The 21,605-nt window shown below is 46.5% G+C and overlaps 1 protein-coding gene across 2 annotated transcripts in view; it reads right to left on the minus strand.

The window, feature by feature from the left end:
- The window catches only part of LOC121681844 (E3 ubiquitin-protein ligase RNF166), a 33,049-nt gene extending 11,666 nt beyond the window's left edge, over positions 1-21,383 (minus strand). For both annotated transcript variants that reach the window (XM_042061791.1, XM_042061790.1), the window contains exons 1-4: positions 20,944-21,383; positions 8,670-8,826; positions 8,234-8,346; positions 948-1,062 (exon numbers count right to left, since the gene is read on the minus strand). In XM_042061791.1, the coding sequence (XP_041917725.1) occupies positions 948-1,062; positions 8,234-8,346; positions 8,670-8,826; positions 20,944-21,125 (567 nt within the window). In that variant the 5' untranslated portion in view covers positions 21,126-21,383. The remainder of the gene's footprint in view (positions 1-947; positions 1,063-8,233; positions 8,347-8,669; positions 8,827-20,943) is intronic.
- Positions 21,384-21,605: the final 222 nt, after the last annotated feature.

Below are 21,605 nucleotides of genomic sequence, written 5' to 3' on the forward strand. Positions count from 1 at the left end.
TACCAGTGCTTTTTCAAAGTTCTCAATGTCTCGTTTTAAATGTCAGGGCCCTCGGAAGTCTACCAATGAAGTGTGGAGATACATTGAGCCTCGTAAATGGGTGTAAAACAGTGATTTATTTGCATGGCTAGCCCGATGCCGAAGCACCACTATTGAAAAAGCTGTTGGTAGCATCGGCTAACTAGCGCCAGATTTTGGAGTGCAGGGGACAAGCCGAGATGGGCTATGAGACATACGTTCACACTCGGTATCATGTTTCAATACACTTTAGGTCAATATCACACCGGAATTCTCCTTTAAAGAACAGGAATGGAGGCTCTCCACTGGGTTATAAATTATTTTAATCTGATCCCTTAAGAATTCCAGAGAGAATGCTCTGATGATGACTGGGTCTTTGTAAAGCCCTTCAGGCACACAGCTTGGCAGAGAGACGTACATCCACGTGTGCCTTTGATGAGGCCTATAGAGGTGGCAACAGGGATTTGCCTCATGGTGAGATGTCTGCACTGTATCAGTGGGGCCTTTAAAGAACTGTCTTTTCCCAACAGGCTAATGAGTGAATGCCCATTAAGACACAGGAGGACTGGATTTACTCGTCTGTAAGACGCCATGACTGTACGACATGATACTTTGGCATGAGTGTCATGCAATGCGATTACAACAGCTAGCAGCCCGTGCTGTGTCCTGTACCCTTTTGCATATCCTGTGGGTAAATCTGATGGTACATTAAACTGAACCTTGTGCCAACCCTTAATGACCCGCCACTCCGTCCGTGCCCATGCCAACGTGGCACGATCGTAGCTCAGTCTGTACACACTCCAGCAGACTTGGGCAGAGTGCCATCTAACACCTCTGCCAGCTTCCACTGACAATCCTGCCCTCTCTGACCCCCCCTCCCTCTCTCCCTCTCTCTGAGAGCACCCATTATAGACTTGGCAGGGCCTCACCACTTTGTTGGGGTCGTTCCGATGGTTCTCCATGCAGTGCTTCACCAGCTCCTGCTGGTCCAGGTTGCGAGCGCCACAATACGGGCATGCAAAGGTCGAGCGGTTTGGAATATTGCTGTGGGTGGAAGAGGGCAACAAAAGCATTAAGAGAGAAAAACACACACACACACACACACAATTTTGATTCATAATAGTGTATGGGCGGGAAAACACGCTTTGAGGTCTCAGACAGCCAGTAGGCTTTGGCACGCAAGGCGGCCAGAGTGTGTCATTAGTAGCTGCATCAGACAGGCTTATTCTCACGATGAGCCCGATGCAGACGGGCGATTAGCCAGTTGGAGCATATGTCCTGAGACAGGAGTCGCACCTGACGCCAGGCTGGTCAGGAGGACAACAGCGGCTTAAACCACAACAAGGAAATGGGCCACAGGCACCTCAGCAAAGGAGAAAAAAAACGTGGGAAAAAGCAATGCCAACCAATGCTATCTGTGCCATTTGGTTAATGCCATTAAGGTGACTGAGCAAAACAAAAATGGGTTACACTTTACTTGACAGTGTCGACATAAGAGTGACATGACACTGTCATGAATGTGTCATAAACAAGTCATAAACGTTTATGACATAACGCTTCTGTTATTAAGTGACATTTGGTTTTTGTCATAACAAGTTAAGGTTAGGATTAGGGCTGTCAAAATAACTGATTAATTTCGATTCATTAATTTGAGAAAAAATAACTGATTAAAAAAATTAGTGCAGATTAATCGATTCCGTATGACCTTTGACCCCGAGCCGTTCTAGTCAGTAAAAATTAGACTGTAAAATGAAGGAGAGAGAAGAAAACGTGCTGCCTGGATCATTGATTGGAACATTTACTTTTAAAAAAACGGCCTGATGGTGTTGATAAAAATAAAGTGTTGAAAATAAAGTCCTCTGCAATGTCTGCAGCAAGGAATTTGCATATCACCGGAGTTCATCAACTCTATAGTCGCACATCAATGCAAAGAAATAAGTGTTGACATTGAGGGGAGTGTTAATTTATTTTCATTGTGTCCCCTAGGTTATATCTCTGGTCTGAAATGCCTTGTATGTGAAAAAAACAAAACTTCTTCCCGAAGCCCTTTTGAATTTATTTCCTCAGCATATTAGGTCATATCATAGATTATTATGGCCATTATTTGAACAGTGAAAATAATAATAAAAGAGTTTTTGAACTTTAATGTCACTAATGCTGATTATTCAATGATTCATTTGAATTTAAATATTTAAAATACTTTCACAGCAAAAATTATATATGCGATTAATTTAGATTAATTAATCACAGAGTATGTAGTATGTATTTTTATTTTTTTTAATCGATTGACAGCCCTAGTTAGGATTAGGGTTAGGTTTAGGGTTAGGGTTAGGTTTCATGTGTCATGACAGTGTCATGTGTTCACAACAGTGTCATGTCACTCTTATGTCGATACTGTCAAGTAAAGTGTTACCCAAAAATGACAGTGGCAGAGGCAGAACAGATAAGACCAAACGGCCTCAGCTGAAGTGATTACACAAGAAGAAAACCCTCAGGGAACGAGATACTCATATCTCCTCGAATCCAGTTATGGCAACATCAATGCCTAGCATCAAATAAAAATCAAACTGTACCAATGTGTGGCAAAAAGTGCTTGTTTACAGTTATTGGAATCAATGAAAAAATATGAGACCACCTCAAACAAGTAATAAACTTAATGTATGTGTGTATGTGTGTGTGTGTGTGTGTGTGTGTGTGTGTGTGTGTGTATGTGTGTGTATGTGTGTGTATGTGTGTGTGTGTGTGTGTGTGTGTGTGTGTGTGTGTGTGGTTTCATATGCTCCCCACTTGCTGCCCATCAACTGTCGTGAAATGGTGGGAAGGTGAGCAGATGGCAAACGGCTGTGTTCTAAAAGTCCTTGGAGAAGCACCAGAGAAGCACCAGGCCCTCTCCTCCCTCTACGGCAAACATCCTGCCAATGGAGAAGCACCAGAGAAGCACCAGGCCCTCTCCTCCCTCTACGGCAAACATCCTGCCAATGCCAGCATCAGTGAAGGGTGGTAAACATTCAACCATCTAATTGCCATACTTTGTAGTATAACGTGTATGTGTGTGTGTATGTATGTGTGTATGTGCGTATGTGCGTACTTGTGATGTGTGAGAAGGGAGTGAGAGAGAGAGAGACATGGAAAGAGTTTGTGTGTGTGTATGTGTGTGTGTGATGTGTGAGAGGGAGTGAGAGAGAGAGAGAGAGAGAGAGAGAGAGAGAGAGAGAGATGGAGTGTGTGTGTGTGTGTGTGTGTACCCTCTCTGATCGAAAGGAGCACCAACCACTGTTTACTTTTACTGTTTGTTCAGTGGCGAATGCCATCTGCAGAGCTATCTCCGCAAACATACTAACTAGCTCCCCTTAGAAGCCCAGCTCTTCCAGAGGGAGCCCCGAACAGTTTCCCTCCTAAATTATGCAGCTCTTCTCCCCCCTCCCTGTACCCAGCGCTGAGAAATAGGACAGCTTTACACAGCTCCAGCATCAAACCACGCAAAGGCCTGGAATTGCCTGGACCCCTGCACTACCTTCAGCCTCTTGTTTTGGCCTATATCTGAAGTGTAGTAACAGACTGCGGTGACAGGTTTGGGGATCGGCGCCATTTTGTTAATGGTAATGAATTGGCTGAATAAAATCAGAACCATCTGGTCAAACACTTGAGCAAGTCAGTCTGTTCCATTATTTCCATTACTTTCGAATAAATTACAAAAACTTTGAAAAACACCAAATAAATAACTTAACCAACAAATAAATAAATAAATAAAAGTGGTATTAATGTTACCAAATGGCACAAATTCATCTTGCCGTAATCAAGCTTCCTCTTGAACTGTAGTCAAATGGCATCATTAACCGAGTTTATGACTGGAAGAAAATAAGGAAGAAAATAACAAGCATCAAAGAAGAGTTGGGGGGGACCTCTTGAGTGACTAGAGAGACAGAGAGAGAGAGAGAGAAAGAGAGAGAGAGAGATGGCAAACTCTGAGCTCATTCTAGAATGTCCACTCTCCTTCACAAGCTGTCTGTGGACATCAAAGTGGTCTTCGCACCATGTGCTACCTTTGATGGGTCAGTCTGTCGAATGCCTTCATTTTGCCTGATTTCTCTGATTAAAATACCCTCTAGACTGGCGAGTGTCGAGACAAGTCTCATAAACACCACGGAGGGAGGGAAAACAGCATGTTCGCCTCACTTTGAAGAGCTAATTAATTCCTTTACATTCCCTGTGATCAACGTATTCTGCCTACATGCTGGCAGAGAACACACACACACACACACACACACGCACGCACACACGCACACGCACGCGCACACGCACGCGCACACGCAAACAAACGCGCACACACACACACACATACACATACACATACACATACACACACACACACTTTGCTTTAGGTCATTTGGACTTCTATCATTTCTAGTTCCTTCATAGCTAGATTCTTGTTGTCCAAATTACAGTCTGGTGATTGAGGAGTCTGGTCAGTAACCTAAACATATCACCTGTCTGCAGGTGTACTGGAACGTCCCTGTGTGTGTGTGTGTGTGTGTGTGTGTATGTGTGTGTGTGAAGGGCTTGCATGTCTGGCAGTGTATGTGTGTGTGTTTGTGTGTGTGTGATTGTGTATGTGTTTGTGACCTTGTATGTGTGTATGTGTGTGAGAGAGAGAAAGAGAGAAACGAAGGAGCACAACCTGCCTATACATTTCAAAAGGAGCTCATTACACTCTGCCTCTTGTCCCAGAAAGAGATGGTGAACGCTGCAGAAAAAATAGAAAGAACAGAGGGTGGGTGACTCATCGGTGTCTACCCCTCCTCCCCCGGCCTATGGAGGATCTCTCTCTCCATCCACCTCACCCCCTCTGCCTTTACTCTGAGCAGAGAGAAAGAGGAAGAGAAAGAGGGAGAGAGAGAGAAAGAGAGATAGAGAGAGAGGGAGAGAGTGTGAGAGAGAAAGAGACAGAGTGGGAGAGAGAGAGAAAGAGTGAGACAGAGAGAGAAAGAGAGGGAGATAGAGAGAGAGTGATAGAGAGACAGAGAGTGACAGTGAGTGGCACAACAACAGCTCAGCTCCTTGCTGGTGACAGAAACGTCTCCACTTCCTTCCTCGTCTCATTGCGAGGACACGGTGTTCGCACTGACTTGTCAGGGAGTACGCCAGCTGTTTACTTAAGTGCACGTAGGGGCGCTGGAAGCTGGAGGTGTGACAGATTGCGGTCATGGATGATGACGACAATGGCGGCGATGGATGAGACCGAAAGCAAACGACAGAGAGAGGGTGTGTTGGCGTGGCGTGGCGTGGCAGAGAGAGGGTGTGTTGGCGTGGCGTGGCGTGGCAAAGAGAGGGTGTGTTGGCGTGGCGTGGCAAAGAGAGGGTGTGTTGGCGTGGCGTGGCGTGGCAAAGAGAGGGTGTGTTGGCGTGACAGAGAGAGGGTGTGTTGGCGTGGCGTGGCAGAGAGAGGGTGTGTTGGCGTGGTGTGGCAGAGAGAGGGTGTGTTGGCGTGGCGTGGCGTGGCAGAGAGAGGGTGTGTTGGCGTGGCGTGGCGTGGCAGAGAGAGGGTGTGTTGGCGTGGCAGAGAGAGGGTGTGTTGGCGTGGCAGAGAGAGGGTGTGTTGGCGTGGCGTGGCAGAGAGAGGGTGTGTTGGCGTGGCGTGGCAGAGAGAGGGTGTGTTGGCGTGGCGTGGCAGAGAGAGGGTGTGTTGGCGTGGCGTGGCAGAGAGAGGGTGTGTTGGCGTGGCGTGGCAGAGAGAGGGTGTGTTGGCGTGGCAGAGAGAGGGTGTGTTGGCGTGGCGTGGCAGAGAGAGGGTGTGTTGGCGTGGCAGAGAGAGGGTGTGTTGGCGTGGCGTGGCAGAGAGAGGGTGTGTTGGCGTGGCGTGGTGTGGCAGAGAGAGGGTGTGTTGGCGTGGTGTGGCAGAGAGAGGGTGTGTTGGCGTGGTGTGGCAGAGAGAGGGTGTGTTGGCGTGGCAGAGAGAGGGTGTGTTGGCGTGGCGTGACAGAGAGAGGGTGTGTTGGCGTGGTGTGGCAGAGAGAGGGTGTGTTGGCGTGGCGTGGCAGAGAGAGGGTGTGTTGGCGTGGCAGAGAGAGGGTGTGTTGGCGTGGCAGAGAGAGGGTGTGTTGGCGTGGTGTGGCAAAGAGAGGGTGTGTTGGCGTGGCAGAGAGAGGGTGTGTTGGCGTGGCGTGGCAGAGAGAGGGTGTGTTGGCGTGGCGTGGCAGAGAGAGGGTGTGTTGGCGTGGCGTGGCAGAGAGAGGGTGTGTTGGCGTGGCAGAGAGAGGGTGTGTTGGCGTGGCGTGGCAGAGAGAGGGTGTGTTGGCGTGGCAGAGAGAGGGTGTGTTGGCGTGGCGTGGCAGAGAGAGGGTGTGTTGGCGTGGCAGAGAGAGGGTGTGTTGGCGTGGCAGAGAGAGGGTGTGTTGGCGTGGCGTGGCAGAGAGAGGGTGTGTTGGCGTGGCGTGGCAGAGAGAGGGTGTGTTGGCGTGGCGTGGCAGAGAGAGGGTGTGTTGGCGTGGCGTGGCAGAGAGAGGGTGTGTTGGTGTGGCGTGGCAGAGAGAGGGTGTGTTGGCGTGGCAGAGAGAGGGTGTGTTGGCGTGGCAGAGAGAGGGTGTGTTGGCGTGGCGTGGCAGAGAGAGGGTGTGTTGGCGTGGCGTGGCAGAGAGAGGGTGTGTTGGCGTGGTGTGGCAGAGAGAGGGTGTGTTGGCGTGGCGTGGCAGAGAGAGGGTGTGTTGGCGTGGCGTGGCAGAGAGAGGGTGTGTTGGCGTGGCAGAGAGAGGGTGTGTTGGCGTGGCGTGGCAGAGAGAGGGTGTGTTGGCGTGGCAGAGAGAGGGTGTGTTGGCGTGGCGTGGCAGAGAGAGGGTGTGTTGGCGTGGCAGAGAGAGGGTGTGTTGGCGTGGCAGAGAGAGGGTGTGTTGGCGTGGCGTGGCAGAGAGAGGGTGTGTTGGCGTGGCGTGGCAGAGAGAGGGTGTGTTGGCGTGGTGTGGCAGAGAGAGGGTGTGTTGGCGTGGCGTGGCAGAGAGAGGGTGTGTTGGCGTGGCAGAGAGAGGGTGTGTTGGCGTGGCAGAGAGAGGGTGTGTTGGCGTGGTGTGGCAAAGAGAGGGTGTGTTGGCGTGGCAGAGAGAGGGTGTGTTGGCGTGGCGTGGCAGAGAGAGGGTGTGTTGGCGTGGCGTGGCAGAGAGAGGGTGTGTTGGCGTGGCGTGGCAGAGAGAGGGTGTGTTGGCGTGGCGTGGCAGAGAGAGGGTGTGTTGGTGTGGCGTGGCAGAGAGAGGGTGTGTTGGCGTGGCAGAGAGAGGGTGTGTTGGCGTGGCGTGGCAGAGAGAGGGTGTGTTGGCGTGGCGTGGCAGAGAGAGGGTGTGTTGGCGTGGTGTGGCAGAGAGAGGGTGTGTTGGCGTGGCGTGGCAGAGAGAGGGTGTGTTGGCGTGGTGTGGCAGAGAGAGGGTGTGTTGGCGTGGCGTGGCAGAGAGAGGGTGTGTTGGCGTGGCAGAGAGAGGGTGTGTTGGCGTGGCGTGGCAGAGAGAGGGTGTGTTGGCGTGGCAGAGAGAGGGTGTGTTGGCGTGGCAGAGAGAGGGTGTGTTGGCGTGGCGTGGCAGAGAGAGGGTGTGTTGGCGTGGCAGAGAGAGGGTGTGTTGGCGTGGCGTGGCAGAGAGAGGGTGTGTTGGCGTGGCGTGGCGTGGCAGAGAGAGGGTGTGTTGGCGTGGCGTGGCAGAGAGAGGGTGTGTTGGCGTGGCGTGGCAGAGAGAGGGTGTGTTGGCGTGGCGTGGCAGAGAGAGGGTGTGTTGGTGTGGCGTGGCAGAGAGAGGGTGTGTTGGCGTGGCAGAGAGAGGGTGTGTTGGCGTGGCAGAGAGAGGGTGTGTTGGCGTGGCAGAGAGAGGGTGTGTTGGCGTGGCGTGGCAGAGAGAGGGTGTGTTGGCGTGGCGTGGCAGAGAGAGGGTGTGTTGGCGTGGCGTGGCAGAGAGAGGGTGTGTTGGCGTGGCGTGGCGTGGCAGAGAGAGGGTGTGTTGGCGTGGCGTGGCAGAGAGAGGGTGTGTTGGCGTGGCGTGGCGTGGCAGAGAGAGGGTGTGTTGGCGTGGCGTGGCAGAGAGAGGGTGTGTTGGCGTGGCGTGGCGTGGCAGAGAGAGGGTGTGTTGGCGTGGCGTGGCAGAGAGAGGGTGTGTTGGCGTGGCGTGGCGTGGCAGAGAGAGGGTGTGTTGGCGTGGCGTGGCAGAGAGAGGGTGTGTTGGCTTGGCGTGGCAGAGAGGCTCACCTGGGTATTGGCTGCGTGGTGGGCACGACGGGCACAAACTTCGGGCAGTTTGCCATCTGCTCCTGAACCTTTGTGCAAGAGGAGATGTGTGAGCGCATCTTCACGAGGGTGACCTGGGCACACAGACAGAGAAAATGTTCCAAAAAGGAAAGTAAGTCCAGTAGCTGTACTGAAGCTGTACTGAAGCTGTACTTAAGCTGTACTTAAGTCCGGTAGCTGTACTTAAGCTGTACTTAAGTCCAGTAGCTGTACTGAAGAAAGCAAGCGAGAGATGATGTAACTTTGGTACAATGTATCAAATAGCAACATTTATGTGTAAAACTGCACTTGGAAATAGAAATAAAATAAATAAAAAATGATGTATGAGCATCTTGCAGTGTAGTGATTTTTCATTGAATCTTTGCACTACTTTCAAACGACACAGAGGCCCACCCACTTTCTTGCTGCAACCCCGACAGGGTGCCTTGTAGGAGGAGAGCTGCTTCTCTATGTTGGAGGACTTGTCCACTTTCTTTGGGTCGAAAGGCATGCGGCACAGGGGACATAGGGGGGACGTCACCTGGAGACATGGCTGAAGACAATCTCCGCAGAACCTGCATGCCAACACACACACACACACACACACACGTTTCACATTTCAGTCCTTAAAAAATACATGACATTACTATGTTTTGAGCGTTTTTATTCAGTTTTCATTTAGTTAGATCACATTTTCATGTATTTTTAGTCACAATATGAAACTCGCTCTCGTAAACAACACTCTTTGAAGAAGTTGTAGATATGAACACAGAAAGCCTTCAGAGAAAAATGGCAGTCAGTGTTCGCTACACAGCACTCGGTGCCCCCGACAACTGCTTCTGTACAGGGGCACATTATCATGCCGCATGCCACGAGGGTGGTGTGCCAGCCCAGCCCAGCCCAGCCCACCCCACCCCCGGATGGCATGACTCAGCAGGGCACGAGGTGCTGGCCCACAATGCAGGGCAGCGTCAGCACACAAGGACCAGTGGCTGCAGGGTGACAGTCGTGTCACTCACTGATTGATGGAGCTGCAGTTTATAAGAGAATCATTCAGTCGCTTTTCTCTTCTCTCTCTCTCTCTCCCTCTCTCTTCCCTCTCTCTCTCTCTCTCTCTGGCAGCATTATACTTTAACAGAGGAACGAGGGAGTCATAGCTGTCGGCTATAGAGCTCCATGGCAAAGCAGCTGAAAGCAGACAGAGCGGTCCATCAGTTCCACCAATGAAAACTGTGTGTGTGTGTGTGTGTGTGTGTGTGTGTGTGTGTGTGTGTGTGTGTGTGTAGAGAGAGAACACCATCATTCAAACTGAAGCCATTTGTACAGGAGGGTTCCACAAGGTCACTAGAGGAGGAGCATTGAGAGGAGTAGGTGTGTGACTAATGTACTTCCTGTGCCCTCACCCAACGAACACAAAAACCGTCTGCCAGGCACAAAACAAGACAGATATCCACCTCCTGCTCACAAACACACACACACACACACACACACACACACACACACCAGCTGTGAACAGGAGTCCTGGGCTACCTGAATGTGCCTACAGTTTTTTGTGGGTCGCACTATAGACAGAAGTCTAGCTTTGACAGTGTGCTGGCCTTGTTTCTGACATTAAGGTTAATGAGCACTGTGTGTTCATCTTCATCAGTGCACCGGCGCCTCACCCACTCAACCATGTTAATTAAAGAGATGAGAAGGCATCTATTCTGGGTTCATATGCAGGCATCCACAGACAAACTGGATGTCCCCTGTTTTGCCCGACATGCAAAACTGTTCCAAATAAGCTGCTGAGGTTTCACAGCTCCGTGGAGTTGTCTGCTGAGCTGACAACAAACAAACTCATCTTATAGCCGCCTCTGTTACTTTCACTTATTACCCAGCCACTCTTTATTCCGGCCCTAAAGCATGCTGGGAGTTCTCACCTACTATTATTAATATGGGTTTCCTTTTAAGCACTCACTCTCGCCAGGGCCCCCTGCCCCCCCAGGAGGCCAGCTTTAGACTCCCGTCTCTCTCATGCAGCCTGTAAACAGGAGCTGGGTGGAGAGGAGAGCTGGAGATGAAGCTGAGCCTCTACTCGCTCACTGTTTATGTCCCCCCCACCGGCCGCCCGGCTTCCAGCACTCCTCCTCCTCCTCTAAGTCGTTTTGCATGCTGCTGGCTTAACTTTCCCTAGAGATGTTGCTGTGTGTTTGTAGGGAAAATGAGCTAAGAGAAATGCAGGGCTGTTTACTTTGATTCCTATACTTTTTTTACAATCTCTCATCTTCAGTGGCAGAGGAGAGAAGATGGCTCTCCGTGGCTCTGTGCTATAAATGTGGACTACCCATCATGTGTAAGGAATAAGAGCCACTAAAGGGCCTTGATCATTGGAAGTAATGGACAAGGCACAGGCAGAGGGCTTCAGAAGCGAAATTATTTCATATTTGTGGGTACAAATGGCAGAGTGTATTTTCTTTTAGTGTGATAGAAATTCAATGGTAAGGAAGTATGAGGAAATAAAACTTCTATTTCCACTGTATGTGCAAATGTGAAAATAATCAAAAGGGGTTTTCAGAAGGTTAAGCCTATTAAAAATAACTTTTTACAAGAACATTATTCTGTCTACAGTTTTGTTAGTGTTCCAAAAAGCTACTTTTTTTCTCCATTGCTTGAAAGTTTTGAAACTTTGAGAGACTTGAAACTTTACATCTACAAAAAGGGTCAGCTATTCCTGTGCACTCCATGCATCTGGGATACGTCTGGGATCTTTGTTTTTTTAGCATTTTAATGCATTTATTTACATTTTGCATTTGCAAGAATGTTTTAATACGCATCTTTACATAATCCACTGCAAGACAAATGTAATGCAGTGCCTGAGATGGAGAAACCAGATATATGAAACCCACAAAAATATGAGGCAATGGATTTTAATCTTGCTGTCATGAGTGAATCATCATTGACAGGCATTTGTGGTGCAACTATGAAAGACGAACAACTTTTCTAGTAAGATGCTGCAAACATCTTCTAAAGATGGTGCTGAATGATTGATTACAATGCCTAGTTCTTTTAAAAGCACACTGTGTAGCACCTCTTAGAGAATATTCAAAACTGCTATGATCAATGAAAATGATCATGCACAAATATAATATCTATTATATGCTTTCAACTTTATATGCTTTTATACAAATATAAATGACAATCTACAGTCAAAGCAGGTTGTGTTGTGGAAGTGCACCATAAACACAGCTGTCCTTCTCATGACTTGCTCAGTGTTTACATATTACAGACAACACAGCGCCTCAAAAATTATCATTTATAGTTCAATGAAAGCAATCAGTGGAAAAGATAAGGACAGAAACGTTCTCCTTCCCTCCAGCATCTCTAGGGAGCGCAAGCTTTTAGAAGATGTGATATGATGTGATGTGGAGAGCTGGTGTGCACTCTGCATTGAGATGATGATGATGATGATGATGAGGATGAACTCTCTGGAGAAGCTGAGGATGTCCTAAAGGTGCCAACGACTGAGGCTGACTGCATATAAAAAAACACAAATAAAAAACCTGTCCGGCACAGCACAGAGGACAACCATGAAAAGAGTTACTGGTGCCCCTTTCAAGTTGGCTAGGGTTTCATCTTTCACCACTGGCATTAAAGGTACACTATGCAAGATATTTCTCTTAATATAACCTCTACCAAGTCAATTTGATGATAAACAAACTTGTAATAGGGGAATCGTTCACTTAGCATAGCCATAGAGCATAGCCGTAGCAGGTCGCTAACGAGAGAACAGCAATGCATCTTCAAGAATTGCCGAAAAAGTAGTGACGTGAAACATAATCTTATCTAGCTCTTTGGAGATAGTTTTTACCTGTTGTTAATCCTTTGTCTCCACAACAAAAGCGTTTTCATTGTATACAGGGCGAACAAGCCATGAGAAGTAGGCTATTTCCAATAGACCTCTGAAGTTCGCCTAAAAAAAAGCTACCATCTTTGGGTAGTGAAATATTCACTTGAATCTTCATGTTGTATTATCCAATATTAGTTGTACAGATGTATAGTTTATCTTATACACAACCATTGAACAAACAAAGTAAATGCAAAAATAGAGACTTTTTTGTAATTATTCCATAAGAAACCTCAAAGTGATACCTTTCATTTGAGACCAGGATTATGCTTCTACACCAAGAGGTTGCCACACAGTAAGCCTTTTATTGTCAGTGTGCATTTTGGGAACCCAAAAGTCCTATGGGGAGTTTCCATAGGGCATTTTACAAAATGCATGAGCATACCTTGGCAAATAATGCTCCAAAGCAGTCGGGTCATTCCACGTCAGTTCAACCAGGGCCCACGCACTTAGGTCTCAAAAAATTCTGAAATAAATTACCAGGTGTACCTATGTTACCCAGGAGACACACTGTAAAATGACTCTTATGTAAGATCAATACTTTCCAAGATACAGCCATTTTTACAGGGGGAGGGGGGTGCCTCTTTTTTTTTGTCAAAGTTTACAAGCCCACAGCGCAAGAACTAAACCATGTAGGAGGCTCAAATTTGGCTCGGTGGTACATAAATAGGAATAGTATGTAGCAAAATCGTCACGTTTGGTCTGGATAATCCTGCATGGCCATAGCTGTCCCTCAAAGTTGATACAAATTTTATTGGAGTTTTTGGCTGGGCTCTGTTTAAGCCTTCAGAAGACATATTTGTACTCAACATAGGCTCTTGATTTATTTTCCTTACTGAGATAAGTAGAAACACTCTCACAAAAAACAATGAACAGAAAATAAATTCCTTCAGGGTCTGAACAGCAGACTTTACAAGTCTAAAAAAATCATTTTGGTTCTCATTTTCAGAGCACCCAAACACCTTGTGGGAATATAGAAAGATTTTTTTAAATATTATTTCTTTATTCTCCATTGATATACAATGCCGAAATACTCAAAATGGGCCGTATGCAGAAGAATTTAAGACCGCAAATTATGATTTTTGCTACCCCAGAGCTAACTTGCAATGCAACTTGCCATAGGCTCTATAAAGCTCTATAAAGATTGCAGGTGATTTGTTTCCTTTGCGGCAGGGTTGATTCTCCCACAGTGTGCAAAGAAAGGAAAGAAAAGGAGATGTGGTCTTATCAACATATCTGAGAAGCACCTCAAAGATGATCTGCTCTTTTCTGTCAGCGTGAGCCTCCACTAACCCCCCCCAATGCCCCCCACCCCCAAAACACCATCTGTCCCACCATCCCTGCTTTAAGAGCTCCTCAGGCGGGGGGTCTACTGCTGTGAACCTCACCACTACCACCACAACCATATCAAAGAGCTTGCAGACAGTAGAGGCAGACAGCAGTGCGTCGGAGAATGTCGTCTAAACGAAGGTCGCAGCGGTTATCTACTGAGTTGTTGGCTCTCAAACAGTTGCTGACCAAGCCAGAGAAGGCCGACTCAACTTCTTGTTCGTCTTGCACTCTGGTCTGTTGCAGATGACCTTGTTTTGAAACATTTCCTCTGAGTTCCGAGGGTGAGAAGACATTGCAAAAGCTATCAAGCGCACATCCCCTCCCACAAGTGTGAGAACAAGACAAACACAGACAACAGTCAGTGCACTGAAAAGGTCAAGAAAAACAGTCCAATTCATTCCAGCATCTTGTAAAATTAGACTGAATTCCCACGCTGTATTTTGATACCAAAACACAGTATAGTACTAGTGTAATCAAACTCCAGTCTCAGTTGACTGAGATTGAAATATAAAAAAGAACCCCCCTAGGATTTGATAGGACAAACAGCTCAGTTTGAGTAATCAAGGCCAGTGACTTAGAGGAGAGATCCAAGACCTTATTTCATTCACTCATGTTAAAAATGAAAAAGACATAAACTAGTGTTGAACTGGTTTGTGTGTGCTACATGAAAACAAATGGTTTGTAACATCATGAGCTGCATTGAACAGAGCCTAGCACAGCAGTCTTCGTGTCTGGGAGAAGTCTTTTAGCATGGGCTAAGTTAAAAATGTTGGGCTGTACGTTTGGAAAGCATTGCAGGCCAACATCCTGCCCCAGAGTCACAGAGCGTTGGTCTCTTGCCTCTGAGTCTGTCGCTCCATCCACTCTCCCTCCCTTCCTTCCTGCTTGCGTCCCAAACGAATGCGTCTCAACGCTGTCATGCATTTTGCCCTGGTCCTGGAAAGGAGAACGGTGCCGTCACAACAGGAAAGCAAGGCCTGAGAGGCCCTTAAAAGGACTTGCCTTCCCACACATCGATCAAATATTTGTGAGTAAACAGCCAATTTGTGCATCTCTGACTTATACTGCAGTCAGTTCAACCAGGATCCCCACACAAATCAACTGTCCAGCACTTTCCAGGAGGTCTGCTGTGGTCTTGCAGGAGAAACCCATTCAAACAGCCCAAAACAGTTACGCAGACACAAATCTGTACCTGCCTGCTGTGCCACCGGGGGGACACAAATTAATGTGACTATAATTAATGACCACCTCAGGTTTTCATTTTTAATGCATGAATGGATATTTGTCTGAAGACCTTGCCAGCAATCCTGTGCCTTTTCGAGCTGCATCAAAGGCCTTGGCAGCTGAGCGCCAGCTCTTTCACCAGCAAGAGTGTTTAGCAAGCGCCAAATTAAGAGAGTGCTTGAAGACCTGTTGGTCCAGCTATTCAGGAAATTCTCCAGCACTCTGAAGGGATTCTCTTTTTTCACCTCACAAAGAGGAGCAGAGACATTAAATATTGATTGGGTCTCTCTCTCTCTCTTTCTCTCTCTCTGTAAGCGATATGGACATAGAACGGACAGAGAAGGCCAGTCCACCATCGGTCCTCCCCTGATACCGTGCCTTACTGTGAAGCGCTGCTGGACTGTGGCCCATCCACAAACATTTCATTGTGTATTTTGTTGCACTCTCACCTCTCGGTTCCTTCTCTCGCAGGCTTTGTTCCATCTCTGCTCAGTCTCAAAACTGTCTCTCTCCAACTCTTTCTCAAGGGTTGTCTTGATCCTCTTCCTCCTTTACCCCCACCCCCTCGCTTACTGCAATGGTATTCACAGTTTGTAATTTGTTACAACACTGAATAACTGAATGGGCAGATTACATGGAACTATAGAGGCCAAATTCCACTTGAATTCTTTTGGTGACACCACTAGAGCACTGAAGTCCTTCTTCTGTCAGTTGCACTGTTCCAGAAGACTGCTTACCCCAGTGATGTAATGGAAAAATCCATTAAATTAGTCTGTTGTTCTTTAAAAACGAGGAGGCTCTCAGAGATTACTTAGAATAGCATACAGTTGCCTGCTGCTGTTTTGGTACAGACAAAAATAGAACCGAGGGCATCTGAGGACTTCCTGGTCCATTATTTCATGCCTGAATGCTAACGTGCTCCCTAATGTGGAAAGTGATGTGCTAGAACTGGTGCATTCAGAAGATGCATTCACAGTCTCATGCAACAATTACAGACTAGGAAGTGACATGCTTTCTGTGAAAATTGAGGTAGAGTAAATTTAACCTAGAAGAGCAACTGAATAGTCACTAGGGAGCACACATGCAAAAATTAACCCCTTTATGCTACAGCTGCACAGCACATGGACACGTAGCACTTCAGGAAAACACGTGAGCAGAGAGCAGCTTGAGCAGTCCAGATTCTACCGAGGAAAGCTGGAGAGAGCACAGTCCAGACCGGGCGACTTCAGCTGCACTCACAAGACCAGACGGAACCGCCCAGGTTGTTGTCTAGCCTCGTTGTTTATAATTATTTAATGCAAGTCAGAGCTAATAACCACTGCTGCCAAATGAAGATGAAACGCTAGCACAGCCAAAACAGTGAGCATGACTTGAAAGATTTCATGTGTTTAAACCATGACAGTGATTTGATATATTTACACCAAAAATGGACCAGTTGGAAGAATTGTAATGTAGCAAGACAAACGGACATCATTAGCCCAAATATGTTTAGGATATTTTAAAACCATTACAGTTAACCATTACAAATCATGTGTATTATTCCATACAGACTTGGTATAGCATGGTGCAGAGTGGAGTCTGATTGCACATGAAGCTATTCCTCTTCATTACTTTGCTGGCAATGGCAGCCACAAATGATAGGCTGACAGAATCCATCTTTTTATAAGTCTCATATTAGTGGAAATCAGTGTGGCATGGGGCAATTCTAGAGCATGTTTTTTTCCTCTTGCAGCTCGGATTTCCGTTCCATCCACTCAATTCCGCTCCCATGCTCTAATGCAGGGCCCATTTCAGGATGACGCAAACTGCCTATACATGCACACGCATGGGTACAGTACCTGCACATGTCCCTGCACAGCACGAGCACACAAGTAGAGCAGAGAATATCATTAGATAGAACAGATAGAAATAGAGAGAGAGAGAGAGAGAGAGAGAGAGAGAGTGTGTGTGAGTCCCTGTAGCCAGGAGAGTAGAAGGGCTCACACACACCAGCTCGAACAGAGATGCAGAACACTGTGTTACCTTGAGGGCCTCCGTGATGTCAGTGAGGTGCTCCACCATTAAACCAGAGGCAGAGGAGACGAGGGGGGGGTGGGCCGGAGATTTTACTGTTCTTGGTACAGGCCTACCAACCTCACTTTCTCCACCATGCTCACAGTGGACCTGCACCTCAAAGCATGATGCAGACTGGTCGTGGTCACCTGGCTCACAGGACAGATGTCCGCTGGAGGGTTTTAAATAATTGCTCAGGACCTTGGTATAAAACACCAATGAGACAGATGACTTCGCTACTGAAATTAAACTGCTTTCCAGCTCATACACTAGCAACTGGGAATTTGGAGCTGAATTAAGTGTAATGCTGCTGTCCATCAAATGCATTGATTTTCTTTTTTTAATTTTCCAGAACTGGGAGGTAAAAATAAAACTAAAACCTACCTAAAACATGTCATAGACTCCAAATCTCTCAATTAGCACATAGTCGATGTGATTAAATGCACTCTGCTAAAACTATTAATGCGCACTAGCCTTGAGTAAATGAGCAAATTCCCCTCAGTGCAATAGCCTCGGCCTCTGCTGTGTTGGATGAAACCAGATGGTGGCTTGAGAGTTGGGCAGGATTAGGATTAGTGCATGTCTGTGAGAGGTAACAGGAGCAGGTTGCCCTAAAACCACGGACGAGTAGGCCTGACTACAATACGTCTAGATGAGGAGGATAGGGAGGGACAATAGCTTGTCATTTACAGCTTCCTGTAATTAAAGAGGAATGGGTTTGGGGGGATTCCCCCTTTGGAAGCTCCCTGTGAGCTCAGAATTTACAGTAGGTCAAAGGTTACCAAAAAACGATTTGAGTATTTAGCCCTGATCCAAAATAGCAAGTATTCATATCCATACTGCTATTGTGGAATAAGGCAACGCAACAGTCATGTGGAATAAGGCAACGCAACAGTCATGTGGAATAAGGCAACGCAACAGTCATGTGGAATAAGGCAACGCAACAGTCATGTGGAATAAGGCAATGCAACAGTCATGTGGAATAAGGCAACGCAACGGTCACTGCTCCTGCGTGGCGGAGCCATTTACATCATGATCCTCAGAGATAAAAGCATCACAGCATGCAAGCTTTTTGAAATCACACCTAATCCCCTCTACTGCTTGGTGGCTTTGCATGGAGACTCCAATAAAATCAACAGCAATGAAACAAACGTGGCACAAGTACTGCGGGGATTCACATTGCATGTACTGCTGATTGTGATTACATCTTTTCAGTTTCCCGGGCAAATAAAAAACAAAAACAGAAGCAACACAGAAGCCAGCCCCTCACATCCCTATAGCCAGAGCCTTCCATATAACCTTTAACGTTGGTGGGCTCGACAGCAGAGACCATTAGCTGGGATGCTGCAACAAAGCTTCACTTCCTTCCCCACTGGTCATTTCTATAAATATCTGGCATACACACACATGTCCTTAAGTGACATCTGGGAGAGAGAATGGACTTGGGTGAGCTTGCTGGCTGCAGGATAATTTCTATACATGGCAGGCTCCATCTACCATGGGTGAGCAGTGAGCATGACATAATAATCTTGCTGGAGAGTGCATTCCTGATGTGCACGTGATGTTAAAAGCAAGTCGGCCGGCGTTAAGACTGGGCTTCCTTAGCCCCAGTGCGCATGTGCTGTGAGCTGGGGGGGACTGGCTACGTGCTGTGGAAAGCAAACAAGCCAAAATATGGAAACAGAGAAGCCGTGCTGTGAGTCCCATCACAGGTTTACAAAAACACACACACACACATAAACACGCCCTTCCCTTTTCCTACCTCGATAGCTAGTTCACATGAAAAACACATGCTAAAATAATCTTCCAAAATAATATAAAAAGACTAGTAAGACTAGAAGACTAGAAGTAAATGCACACACAAAATTAACTCGGGTTGTGAACATGGCTTTAGTAGATACCAAGTATGTGTTTAAAATATGACACAATAATTATTTTTATCACACCAACTATGGGATGTGTTCTGGGTGACAACAACACACAACTCAAGAGGTGGTGTAGTTTCTGTTTTGCCCCACCAGTTTCAGTCGTGTTTAATAAGATGAATGGATGAAGCATATTCTTTTGTGTACATCAAAGGCTGAGGCAGAGGCGTCATTATTAAAGAGGAATAATTCCTTCTTAATAGGTCATGTAACATCAAAGGCACTGTAGGGAAAGCTTTGTCTCTTTACAAAACACTCCTGTACTCGAGAGGGAGGATATCAATACTGAACACATGGCTCATACTCTTACCAATTATTGAAAGCAGATTATTTTCAAAACAAACACACTATCAAAATGTCACAAGTCATTTCTTCTGATCTCTATTTCCTTGGCCTGATGGATTTTTGGTTACTTTGGTTACGAGGCAGCTCTGACAATAAGTAACAGCTATGTTGGCATTTTGTTGGTGTTGGTTTTAATTGGTAATGGGTTAGAGGAGTTAATGGTATTTTATTCCCATATAGGCTAGGGCTGCGGAATGTGGGGAAAATAGCTCATTCTGACAGCTATTGCAATTACAATTTGATTTGTGATATAATTGTGAAAGTCAAGCTTCAGATCAATATTCCAAATTTCACTTTCACTTCTAATTGGTGAGCATGCCAAGTGCATGAGAAGCACAGCACTCCTATTCGGTGAGCTTCACTGTCAAACAGGGAGGATGATATGAATATAAAAATCATAGATCATATGACACAATTAATTGCAGCCTCTGCAATTAGCTATTGCATTAGTTCAATTTGCGATTTTATACAGCCATAGAGGTATACAAGTGTAAGATTGGTGCTCAGACAGAAAATCATGACCAAAAGGGGACTCTTGGGTAAGCACCAACATAGTAGTCTACCAGCCAGTCTCAGACTCCACAAAGCCTTTTCATTGCCCATGAAAATAGAGGTCAATGGAGCAGAGAGGATTGTGGGCATAATACACAAAGACATCCAATCGGCACCTAGTTTCCATCTCACAAAATGTTTTTATTTTTTTCTCACAGAAAATGCAAATTTGACTTTATCGCTACCCTGGAGTTCACCCCTTTTCTGATGTCTGTTGATAATGAATAACAACTTGGTTGAGGTCAACAAATAAGGCTGATTACAAGAAGATTACCCTCATGTCAGTGGCAAAAATCGATTCGATCCAATAATACAGAGGTGAAAGAATCATGAATAATTAAGATCCTTGCGTGAAGCGTTTTGCTGCCGTAGCCTACTCAGTAAAAACACGACAATTTCATGTCACCAGGCACCCTTCTGCCTTCGCCTCTGTCCAGCCCACGTAGCATACGGTTGCTTGAACTTGACAGACCACCCTGTCTCCGGCACTAAGAGTGTTTCACAAGAACAAAACAAAGCGGCGCAGCGCTCGCTGTCACTGTTTCCCTTTGTCTTGGGAGCCGTGTTTGACAACCGACTGTCCAATGTTTTGTCACAGTTCCTCTTTAACGCCGCCACCACTCCGTAGGCTACGCTGCCTTTGTAGAACACCAGTTTGCACATCTAGCTCGCTTTGTTCTCGTTCGCCACCGAGCCTACATTCTGCATACACTCTGCTTTTGACTCACTCTTTAAGAATATATATCATTTTGCAAGGAAAAAATAATCATTCAAATATGCATCTCTTGAATAGGCTATCATTTTCAACACAGCCTAGCCTAACATTTGTAGTGTAAAATTGTTACAAATAAATGTGTGGATAAAACCTACATTAGCTCTAGCTGGGGCAGCAAGCCCTGATATACAACTTGACAAAACAATAGCTTGAATGAATGTAGGCTCTCTGTGTTGACCACATATATGCTGTCAAATACTGAATGTTCCATCATACCTTCGTTTGTTTCTCTGTAGCCTACCATAAAGGATGTGCAGTGATAGCCTACATAGTATGGTAGCCTATAGCCTACTCTTCAGGGTCACGAGATACATGCTACAGATGTTATTATACTGTAGGACATTACAGACTACAGTCAATAGGCTAGGCTCTCTTGACAAGCCACAACACTACGGATATATTAAAGACAAAACAAAAATGTTATGTGGGCAGTAATGTAGACTAGTTCGCAACACGGCAGCACATCAAGTGTGACAATTACATAAAATATTTGATAACATTAGAATTACTTTGTTTAAAAACAACAAAGGAACTGGCCTTCCGCTAATGTTACCCCAAGGATGCAAACAATAACTGTCAGGAAGCTGCTAACAGTACTCACGTGTGTGCGCAGCTCGCAATGCTGACAGGTTTATGATAGACCTCCAAGCAAATTGGACAAGAGAATTGGCTCTCAACGCTTTCCCCAGGTGCGGCTGCAGCTGCCCCGTTCTGTTGCTGATGCTGATGGTGATGCTGTCTAAGCTGGGCAGCCGACACAAAACTGCGGAACATCGCCATCATGAAAGCGGATCTCTGTTGGCACTTCGCTCTCGATTACGGCTACACTTGAGTGTAGAAACTGCGATGCATCGACTGAACTCTCAACCAATAATATAAATCCGTATGTTGAACCAAGTGTTCGAGTGAAAAAAGGTTTTGTCACACGTCGGAAACTGCTGCATCTGTTCTATCAGGCAAGCTGTAGCGCTCAGTGGAGAGGACACGCCGAAACGCGAAAGAAGTAAACATTACAAGACAGCTTTAACAAAACCGTTTCAATTAGCTTCGGCCGTCAGATTCTGTGGGTCTTGTAGTTCAAGCACAGTTTCAACGAAAGCCTTCCTGACATAAAACAACTACATTCCCACAGGCCTTTGCGCCAAGAGCTTTACAAAATCGCCAGGTGGCGCTAGAGTATATCCATTTTTCAACAAAGCAACGTCTGTTTGTTGCAATAACAAACAAACGTATAAAATACATGCGAAGGTGTGCACGAAAACG

The sequence above is a fragment of the Alosa sapidissima genome, chromosome 14, assembly GCF_018492685.1.
Source record: "Alosa sapidissima isolate fAloSap1 chromosome 14, fAloSap1.pri, whole genome shotgun sequence".
NCBI lineage: Eukaryota > Metazoa > Chordata > Actinopteri > Clupeiformes > Clupeidae > Alosa > Alosa sapidissima.